Genomic DNA, 11,691 nt, shown 5'->3' on the forward strand with positions numbered 1-11,691 from the left:
GAGCAGACAAAGAGAAGCTCTAACAGTAAAATAACATAGACATAATGCTTTTGCAAGCATTATGGAAGGGTTACCATTTTGCAAGGGTTATGGAATAAAGTGAAGAGTTTGTACACATGTAAGAGAAGAAGGAAAAGATGAAACCTTTTTTAAGACCCAAAGCCTATGTTTGTTTTCAAAACATCAGGAAAACATCCCCTTATAAAGGATTACAGAGGAACAGAACAACTTTGAGGCATAACTGCAATGTAGAGAAAGAAGTGATTTATTACAAATTGCTGTGGACCAACCTTACACTGCTATTAAAAATTGTGAGAAATACTCATAGACCATTTTCTATGCTTCTTGTCATGTGTTTTATCAAGAAGCTTTCATTAGAGGGCTTCAGCAGATAAAGGTGATCTCCAGGAAGCTCATAAAAGGAAGTATCTCCACTCGTTAGTTCTTGCCAACCTAAAAAAGATATTTCACGTGTCAGAGAAATGTCAGCTATTGTGATCATTTTGTATAACTATTTCAAAACTATAATTTAATAATTATTTTAAATCCCATATCAAATTTTTGGTTCATATATTGAAACTACTCTGTTGATTTGTTTCCTTTAAGAAGGAAGTAGACTCTAGAAAACTCTAATTAACAGGTGTAATACAGCAAGAAAATGTGTAAGTATGAGAGGAAAACCATTTAAGCAAAGTACCTTTTGCATCATATATTTTATCATCAGACCCACAAAAGTAGGTAATATCACAGGAGAAGGGGATATTCATTTCTGTCTTCTCAAATCTGTGAACATAAAAGTAATCATAAAACATTCCATAAGATACATATATTTGGAATTTGCTTCCACATACAAAAAAGGTTTTTTGTTCTTCTCCAAAATGTAACAAATTTCAGGAGTTAGATTATACAGAACATCAGGAGAAGAAAATACTCTGGAAGTTTCTTAGCTCCTTGCCCTACTGTAATTAGAAATAAAATTGTAAGGAAAGAATGACCCAATATTTAGGGGGAAAAAAAGAGCTTCCACCTGCAATAAAAATTCTCACCTACAATAAATAATGATGTTACCTACTTATATACAAGTTCTAACATTTCAGCATCTTTCAGTGTCAGATTCCTAAGACCAAAATGGGTCCCACATCCAGGAGTGTCCTTGTTTTTGCCAAGGTAAGAAGCCTAAACCACTCAGCTACATGAGCTGTCATGTCATGTCATGTCCAGCAGTGAGGACACAGGAAGACGGTGTCTGTCTGGGTGCCCAGAACACAGGATTCTGGTTTTTGGTTAGGCTAGAGGACCTTGGATCTGGAGGCTGAATGCAGTGTTCCTGAAGCATGATGAGCTGGGGTTGTTAACCTCAGAGAACAATAAAAGACACAAGAATATTCCCTTTTAGTAGCTGCTAACTTCAGATGGTAGGTAGAACTGTAATTCTGCCATGACAGGTTCACTACTGCAGTAACAGTTGTGGTTGCTGCAGTAAGCAGTGTTTCATCTGGGGCGTAAATACCAGAAAACAAATAGGAAAGCACACAAAGGAAAAGAACACTATGTTTGCTGTTTCTTATTCTTTCTATAACAGAAATGAGAACAAGTTACTAAGAAAGAAAAAAGAGAACTTAACATGATCAAACACAAGTAAAAATGTAAAACACAAATACAGAAGTAATACAAACTTGTAAAACTTACGAACACGTCTGAAAAAGTTTGGCGTCTTCTTTGAAAGTAAGTGCCGTATCCCTCCAAAGGTCTTCATCATGTGGAAGCTCAAAATTTCCTCCTAGAATCTCCATAATTGCAAGAAGGTCATTGGGTCCATCAGGTAGGACTATGCTTTTGACAGCAAGATATGCTGCAGACTGTCAGTACCAAACAAAGCAGATCAGATGTTGTATATAATATACTTTGAATAACTTTTTCATTAAAATTATTTTAGTAAAAAGTACAATAATTTTCCATCTCCAGAATATGATGGCTGATTTGTTTAACATTCACAGAGAACACTTCATGGAAAGATTAGTAGACTGTGCTTACTGAAATTACAAACTATGAGTGAGCCAAGTACTCTGTACTTCTGAAACTTATACAAATAAGTTTCAAATACGACAAATAACTGTTAATATTATTTTGTTCAAGCTTGACTCTTACTATTGAAATACAACTAGTAAAATAATCTAAGAGAAAGAAAAACCTAGCACTGGACATAAACCTGGCTAATGTAGGACAAAGAGAACAACTGATTATGTAAATTTGTGGGAATAACTATTGCTTCCATGAATCACTAGCTCATACTCAGGACTGCTAAGCCTTAGAAACTGAAGAACAGAAATAGCAAATGCTGACTGAGGACAGGACTGGAAAAATGCCATTTCACTACTGTTTTTCTGAGAAAGACTATCAGAACCAGCAGAACCTCAGAAAAAACTGATTAAAATCCTACAAAGAATGAGGAGAGAGGAAAAAAAATGGACAAATGTATTGAGGGCTGATGCAGCGGGTTTATGAAAGACTTGGTAAAGACAGTCACTTCACACATTACACAGAAAGGAGGACCACTTAGAATTTTGGTTTGATTATTTTTGAGTGTTAAGCCAATGGTCATACTAAATAACAGAATATTCAAAAAATTTTTAAGGATTAGTTAGTTTAAGCATTAATTAATTCCAGCATTAGTAAAGGAGATTGTTCTCCCAAGGCTAAGGTTAGCAGCAGTGAATATTATGTATTCTGCATCAACCTCAGAACACTTTTCACTTCATAGATTCTGAAGAAATGCTGATTTTTTTTTATTAAAACTACTCTGCATACCATACTGTAAAATATTATTCCTACTCTTAGTAGCTAATTTATGGTTCTGTTTCATAATGTTAATGATTCTGTAGCTTACATTTGGGGAGTGTGCTGCTGACATGAAAAGATGGACTGGCTCCAGTCCGTACTTTTTTTTCAGATGAAGTGCGACAGCAAAACTCATGTAAGTTCCAAAACTGCAGCAAAACAAGAAATTAAAGCAAAGTAAGTAAAAATGTACATAAAACCTGGAAAATAGAAACATAATTTTAATTTCAGTGCTAACTGGCTATCTTGAACAATTGCTGAAATGGTATATGACGTGCAGATTATAATGATATTAGTTTATTGACATGAAGTATATTCCTACACAGTCTAATTTTGCAAATAAGGCCTCTTCATATTCTCTTTCTTTTAATAGTCTCCTTAATTTTCAATAAGAACAGTTATTTTTAATACTTGGGACTCAACAATCTTTAAAATCTGTGTTTCATGAATGATTCACCCCCTGCATTCATATAGATCAAGCACTGGCACAAATATTAACAATAAATGCAATTATGATTGATTTGAAACACATGCTCAGATGTTGCACCTGAAAGTACAAATAAATAACCAGAGACTTTGAGAGCACCTGCATGTATTAGGATGACTGGACAGAACATCCTTGCAGAAGCATATTTTTCCTAAAGGTTTTGCAAATAAAAACAAGTAACTCTCTACTCCTAGAGCTCAGCAATAGAAGCTCTGTCACCAGGGTATCTAAAAATGTATATATTTTTACCTGTGACCAAAAAATGCAAATGGTTTTTCTTTCAATTCTTTTAACAAAACACTTGTAATTTCATTAACTACACTTGTCATGTCTTTTGCAAAAGGCTCTTCAAGACGAGTTTCTCTTCCAGGAAGCCTTATACAGAACACTGCAGAGGAGGTGAAGGAAGGGAGGGAAAAGAATTATAGGTATTTCAAATAGATACAGTAAAATAATTTTAATTAAGTTTTTTATTATTCTGCAAAATATACATACTATTTTAATTAATCCTTCTTAGAGTTGATCCTGTGCACTTGCTTGCTGTTGCTGCCACTGTGATTTAATCCTGCAAGAGATTAGGTTTCCACCCTTCCTTTACTCTCAAATGTTGCCCCTCCTGCTGATCTGATTGCTAAATGCCTTGAGTCAGAATCCACAAGATCCTGATTTCAGCTGAGATTTGAAAGCAACTTTATTGTTGTAAATTTTAATAACAACCACAAATTCATTAATTTCAATAATAGTAAGTTTGAGAGTTGTGTAAAATATATCATTTCAAGGGCAGCATTAGTAAGTGAAACTATATTAGAGTTGCACAATCCTTGTTTTCTTCTTTGTCAGCTCTTCAGCACTGCACATTGGAAAACATGGAATCATAGTGCAAATTGGTGGATGTTTGTATTGAGAGTTACATTTATAGTTATTTATAGAGAAGGAAATTTACATGCTTTTACTGTTTTCCTTTCAAAACTGAGGATTTTTCTCTCACTGTTTAATGAAAGTAAGGAATAAATAGACCAGAAAATATGTTGATTTTTTTCAAATCTCCTTGACATCATGCATACTGCTAGTTATGTGGAAGTAATGGGTCAGACACAAAGAGACAGACTGTTCTAGAAGAGACAGACTAAACCACAACCTAATACCATAGATATGAGTACAGAAAAGTTTGCATCTTCTATACTTTCTGCAGAAACCATCCCTGAAAGAACATGCTGTGCCCTGACTTTATTCATCTGCATCTGCAGTTGGTCCTAGGCCATTTCCTTAGTAATTTTCTTGGAAGTACTTCCAGTGGACAAAAACTTTTTCTTTCTTGTTTTCTGTTTTTTCCCCTAATTCCAAGGAAGATTCAACATGCAACTGCTTACCAGAAAGTATATTTGCATTTAGAGGACTGGTAAAACTGCAATGGCAATGTTCATGAATATGAAATTGTTTTTTTCTTTTTGGAAGGTTTGGAAAATGGCCTTGGTTCCTCTTCAAATAGGTCAAGCAATGGATTTTTTTAGTGCTGATATATCTAGTGAGCAATGAGAATTACTTCATAGTGTAACTAAACATCATTTCACTGTTATAAAATTCATAGATTAAATTTCAGTTTTGATACAAGAAGTACAAACGCTGGATAAGGGATACTCTGTAGCCTCTCAAAATTAAAAACAGTTCTCATATCTTCACTCTTAACCTTGCTGAAGACTGGTTTATCAACAATATTCTGTGTAGTTCTGTTTCTGAATCATACCAGTAGTTTCTGAAGCAGTCAAGCATACTATACTCTTGTGAATTGTAGCTCTGAGGATATAACTTCTTACCCAATCAAATATAATTTGATCCAAGGTGGTACAGAAAATGTACCCTAGTGGAAATGCTAGTTCCTAATAAATGCTTGTTCCTTCCTTTCTGGAGAAGACATATTGGATAAAGATTGTGGTGCTTTCAAGACTATTATATTCCATTTAAAAATTTTGGCTAACGTGTATTTCAGAATTGCTTAACTTCTACTGCAACTACAAAATGACTAACCTTCAACTGAGTCGTTGAAGAGTCTCCCCCACTGAGCAAGTTGTGAAGTTCCACTTCCAGCCCATGGAAAGCAAATCAGTCTACAAACAGCATCTGGCTTTTTTTGTACACAAGCAACCAGTTTTTCCATCTCTTAAAAACAAAACAAAACAAAAACAACAAAAAGCCCACCATCATTCTAGAACAAGAATCTTCAGATACAGGAAAATTCGAGTGAATTAAGTCTAAATTGAAACAACAGGGTGCAATAGTCTCTGTCATCAAAACTGCTTGTGTTACAACAACTCTCTGCTAGATATGAGATAATCTTCCTGCAACACTGTAAAACAGTTCTGCTTTTATAAATGATGGTAGAATAGTATTGGGCAATACCCTTAGTTAACATTTGCTCAGTCACTGACCACAAAAAACACTACAAGTAGCAAAATAAATTGTTAAGGGATTTAAGGGAGACCATTTAAAAACATAAGCTTTTAGGATATACACAAAAATAAAAGGCCCATCTGAAGAACCTAGAAAACATAAGGACCACCAAGTTCAATGTTCTCTCTATCACAGTGGTAAAATAGATGTCAAAGCCACAGTAGGATGTAATTTCTTTATATATATATATATATATAACATCTAATAATTACTCTTTTATGCATTTTTCCAGTCTCCCCTTGAACAGCTGGCATCCATGACATCCTCTTGCAATGAGCTGCACACCTCAGTATCTGATGCATGAAGAATGAATCCCTTTTTTGGTTCTAGTGGCTCAGAGAGTAACCTAAGTCAGAGCTGTAACTGAGATGCAGACTCATCACCAGCTGTGACTGTTCATGCTGCTGCTGAGACAATCTGTCCCTTCCCAGCCTCTTGGAGCATGATGCTCTACCCCAATCTTTTACTCAGCACTAGCACTCCATAGCTATGTAGTAAGAGCACATTGTTTATCAAGCTGTAAACTAATCCTGTAGTTTAGTTTTCACCTACATCAGTCTCACCATCCTCCTGTGGAAAATGAAAAGAGCCTTTTATGACCTTTTTGGAAGCTTTCATGCACTTCATCTAGTGGACAGGTGCATGCTGGTTTTACACATACAGCCCCAAAGCTTGGGTGCAAATGACACATCTGTGCTAACCTGATGGAGTAATTTGCCTTTAAGGATTATTTTACAACTCTGAAACAACCTGAGAGTCTGTCTTACTGGTTTGAAAGATACATTCAGCCAATCTAATTTTCATACACAAAAAAAGGCCACAAACAAGAAAGAACTATTACATGAATACATAATCCTATTTGGAGTACAGTTGAATCTCAATTTATTTGAAATCTAAGCATCTTGGTTAGGGAAATGCATTTTTTCTCATTTTTTACAAGATGAGACAGCAATTTTTAAAAACTTGTTTATTATTTCCAAACTGTCTATATTTTCATCTACTTCCACCTATTGGCCTTACACCTGAGATCTAACTTTGACCATATTATAACAAAGAGAGGATACATAAGAATTCTCCTGCAAAATCAGGATTTTCCTAGATTGTAACCTCTTCAAGAGAAATAAGCTTTTATTTTATGCCCTATAAATTTTGTTAGATGCGTGATCTGATGAATTAGTGTCATAAAAATCTACTTTAGACTGTTCACAATCAAAAGAATGTTTCTTTCTAGAACTATCAGCAAAGAAATGGCTCAGTCTGTGATAAAAAGAAAATCCACTGAATTTTAAGAAAGTATTTCCTGGCTTTTTCCTCTTCACATTTAGAATAAGCTGAAAATAAAATTCTAGTTTGATAGAGAGCTGTATAAAAGATTTAAAGAGCCAGCATTTAAATCACAGGACAACTTAGGCTGAAGGGGACTTCTAGAGTTTGTATAGTTCAAATCTTCTCTCGCTTGGTGTTGAGTATCTGCAAGGATGGAGCCTCTACAATCTCCCCTGGTAACCATGTTCCAGTGTTCAATCATGGCTCATAGTGAGGGTACTTTTTATCTATGTGCTTGTTGTCCCTTGTATCCACAAATCTTCTCTCTTTTTGCTGAGCACAGCCAAGAAGAGCCTGGCTCTGCCCATCCTTCTATTAGGCAGGTGAAGACATCTTCATTTGGCACTCCCCTCTCAAGACAAAACCAATTATCTCAGAATCTCCTGTACACCACCCACTCCAGTCACAATCACAGGGGACCGTGCCATGCTCACATCGGTATTTCAATATCCTTCCAATACAACAGAATTAAAAATGGACCCAGATGTGGTCCATTACCAAAGAAATTCTGGATTATTTTTCAAACATGTTTTTTAGACAGACTTTCAGGACATGACAAACTTTTTACATGAGCTTTGTTTATTTTCATGGCATCACCTTATAGTAGGTGGACAAGTATTAATTGAAAAGCACAATTGCAAACACTAGTGACAACAAAACTGCTTCCACACTGACCAGCTGCTAGGACAAGTGGACCAACAGCCCCACCCTGCAGGGAGCAGAAAGCCAAAGGTAAAGAAACACCAAGTGCTTTCCCCAAGGAAAATATATCCTATAGCACACAGTTTAAAAAGCCATAGAAGTCTTTGTGAACTGCAGGAGTGTGGTCCTTGCCAGCAGGGCAGTCCAGGACCTAAGAGGCCTCTCAGGTACCCAGGAACTTGCAAACCCTACACAGCAGACCTGTGCCATTTGCACTACATGAGTTAACCCCTTGTCTGCAGATTCAGGAAGCCAGGGAAAAAGCAACCCTTTCCCAAGTGGCAAGTAGATCCAAGTCTACTCATAAAATTTAGATTTAAGGTAGTCCATTCACCTCCCAGCAATAAGCACAGAAGTGGAATAGTGAGCCTGGGAGTCAAATGATCAACTTCATGGTAGGCATGGAGTCTGTTTTCAAAGCTGCTGGATTGCTTACAGCTAGGCTTGAATCTGAGACACCTGGCTGGGCATTGACCACTTGGCATCTGCAATCCTGTAATAACAGAGCTGTCAGGCTGTAGCACAGTTAGGCAATGTAATCCTCTACTGATTTTATCTTCACAAGAGAAACACACTTTATATAAATTATAGGCACCAATGCCTCAGTGTTCTAAACATTGTAACAGTTGAAATTTTTTATTTCTGTATCAGTACCTTACATATTACTGTATCATACACACATTTGGCTACATTCATTATTCAAATAATCGTTTTAAAAATATGTTTTTCAGAGTAGGCATTTAAACTTTCTGGAAAATTACAGGTTCATGAAAAGAGGTTCCAGTTACAGAGAAAACACATCTGTTACATGCACTGCAATATTTGTTACATGTTTCTGAGGTTTGTGGATTTATATCCCTAAAAGTTTTCTTACTCAGCAAAAGCAGTGGTGGGATCTTCCATTTAAGAGACAGCAAAATGCATAAACCACAGGAAAAACAAAGTGGGAAGCCATATCTCAGTAGATCCCGAGTGCAGAAAAATACTGGTGTTTGCTTCTTGAAAAATAAAGACTTCAGGAAATCCTTTGTCTTTATATCTAAATGCTATAAATTAATGGCAAAAAAGTATGGAGCATACCCATCTTATTAGTAATATTCTTCCCAATAACATATCTCTCAAGGCTATATTTTTAGCACACTATATTTGAAATTGGTTAATGTCATTGCTAACGTCTAAAAGCTGCTGATGAAAAAAAAAACCATGTCATTACCAACTGAAATCATGCCCTCCAGAAAGCTGTTTGCTCATCCCTTTACTTCTTCTTGAAAAAAAATCTAGGGCATTATTACAGAGAAACTTATTTGTGGAACACTTGCATCTGATAAGCTCAAAGCATCCCTAATGCAAAATTATTGAAATAAATATTAAAGTCACACAACATGCATTCCCAACATGGACTTTACTACTTGGACCTTCCAGAGCATTCAAACTGCCAAATACACAGACCATGTGGGTGTTTCAAAAACAAACACAAGGAGCAGTATAATCTCCCCTCCTTTTCTACTGCTGCTGTCATCCTAGTTCTGCTATGGTACAACCACCTAACCTTTGCTCAGATGTTTGAGGACATCATTCAGTTGAGAGGAAGAGCTCTAAAGCAGACCATGGAGTTGAACTTGAAAGGTAAGAGAGATAAAACTGGGGAGAAAGGCAAGCGCACAGGGATGGCACTAGACAAGCAGCTCAACAATCAAGAGGAAAGACATCAATGGGGAAAGATAATTACCATCTCAAGGGAAAAAAAATGAACTGGGAGATTGCAACCTCCTGTATTGATAATTTGGATGAGGGGATTGAGTGCACCCCTTGGTAAATTCTCAGACAACACTGGGCTGGGTGGGAGGTTGATGTGCTGGATGCCAGGAAGGCGCTGCAGAGGGATCTGGACTGGGTGGATCGATGGTTCAAGGCCAATGGTATGAGATTCAAGAAGACCAAGTGTGAGTCTTGCTCTTGGGTCAAAACAACACCATGCAGCACTAAAGGCTTCAGGAAGAGGTCAGTATATAAAGTGAAAGGAATAAGGTGGAATGGTGAGACGTTTTATGTGATGGGTGTTTGTCTTCCCAAGCAGTTTTACACATGACAGAGCTCTACTTGCTTGGGATGGCTGAACACCTGACCATGGGAAATAAATTCATTCCTTGTTTTGATTTGCTTTTCTGTGCAGCTTTTGCTTTCCCAACCCACAAGATTTCTAACTTTTACTCATCTGATCCTCTCCCTGATCCCACTGGTAGGCGAGTGAGTGAGCGGTTGTTGCATGGGGCTTGGTTGCTGGCTGGAGTTAAACCACAACAGTGGGTAATGGAAAGCCATTTTGGCAGCAGAGCAACAAAAACAAACAGAAGGTGCCACTGCTGCAGATGCAAAGAGGAAAGAAGTCACAGAATCACTAGGTTGGAAGAGACCTTCGAGATCATTGAGTCCAACGCAGCCCTAACATCTTAGCCATGGCTCCAAGTGCCACATCCAGTCTTTTTTTAAGCACATCCAGAGATGATGACTCCACCACCTCTCCAGGCAAACCATTTCAATACTTTATCACCCTTTCTGTATAAAACTTTTTCCTAATATCCAACCTGTATTTCCCTTGGCACAGCTTGAGGCTGCATCCTGTGGCTCTGTCAGTCATTGCCTGGAGAAAGAGACTGATCCCCACCTGACCACAACCACCTTTCAGGAAGCTGGAGAGAGGTCACCTCTGAGTCTCCTCTTCTCCAGGCTAAACAACCCCAGCCCCCTCAGTTGTTCCTTGTAGGGCTTGTGTACTACACTGGGCCTCACATGCCCTCCCCAGTAGAAGTGGTGCTTCACCACGGGGTGAAATGTTTGCTCCAGCATGTGGAGTGCTCCAAATGCCACCCAATCACTCTGGCCACTGCTTACTCCTCCTCCTGTGGAACTGCAAGTCACATCCCACAAGCATTTGTCCCACATAACATTTTAACAGGTGGCACAGAAACCCATCAGCCCAGACCTGTTCCACAGAAACACCCTTGCAGATTCCTGTGCCACTGCCCACCCACAAAGCTGTTGGGCCACTTACCCTGGGTGAGGAGTCCCCTGGGTCAGCCAGGGCTTGCATCTGGTCTCAGTTCTGCTAAGGACACCACAGGAGTTAAGGGCACAGCCCGTGAGGGACAGCAGCTGTGAAGAAGAGCCCCTGCCTCCAGTGCAGCCCCAGGTGCTCTTTCTCCCCATGTCACAGGTACTGAGTTCTAAGGATCACTGAAGTCCAACTCCTGGCCCTATGCAGGACATCCCCAGAATCACACCATGTTCCTGAGAGCATCTTACAAATGCTTCTTGAATTCTGGCAGGCTTGGTGCCGAGACCAGGTTTCTGGGGAACCTGCTCCAGTGTCCAATCACTCTCTGGGTAAAAACCTTTGCCAAACATCCAGCCTAAACCTCTCCTGACACAACCTCAGGCCATTCCCGTTTCCTGTCACTGTGCACCACAGAGATCAGTGTCTGCCCCTCTGCTTCCCCTGATGATGAAGCTGTAACTGCACTGAGGTCTCCCCTCAGTCCCCCCAGGCTGGACAGACCAAGGGATCTCAGCCGCTCCTCATGTGGCTCCCCCTCTAGACCCTTGACTATTTTCATAGCTCTCCTTTGGAAGCTCTCTAATAGTTTAATGTCTTTTTTGTATTGTGGCACCCAGAAATGCCCCAGCACTGGAGGTGAGGCCGCCCCAGTGCAGAGGGACAATCCCTCCCTTGCCGGCTGGCGATGCTGGGCCTGATGCCCCCCAAGACATGGCGGGCCCTCCTGCCTGCCAGGGCACTGCTGATTTATAGTCAATTTTCCATCAACCAGGAACCCCAGGACGATGGAAATGAGGTCTCCAGCCTCTCGTTCCCCAGTCTGTACGTACGTCCA

At 38.9% G+C, this 11,691-nt stretch overlaps 1 protein-coding gene across 1 annotated transcript; it reads right to left on the bottom strand.

Moving 5' to 3' along the window:
• Positions 1–89: 89 nt before the first annotated feature.
• Positions 90–11,268, bottom strand: OLAH (oleoyl-ACP hydrolase). Its single transcript, XM_054273732.1, has 7 exons — positions 10,854–11,268; positions 5,351–5,482; positions 3,575–3,713; positions 2,888–2,987; positions 1,690–1,859; positions 698–783; positions 90–453 (listed from the first exon to the last, which is right to left on the bottom strand). Exons 2-7 carry the CDS (start codon positions 5,478–5,480, stop codon positions 323–325), a joined length of 756 nt encoding a protein of 251 aa, XP_054129707.1. The 5' UTR covers positions 5,481–5,482; positions 10,854–11,268; the 3' UTR covers positions 90–322.
• Between the last annotated feature and the right edge of the window lie 423 nt (positions 11,269–11,691).

This window comes from Melozone crissalis, unplaced genomic scaffold (assembly GCF_028551555.1).
Source record: "Melozone crissalis strain CALT ecotype California unplaced genomic scaffold, PUWL_Pcris_2 ptg000016l_1, whole genome shotgun sequence".
Lineage (NCBI taxonomy): Eukaryota > Metazoa > Chordata > Aves > Passeriformes > Passerellidae > Melozone > Melozone crissalis.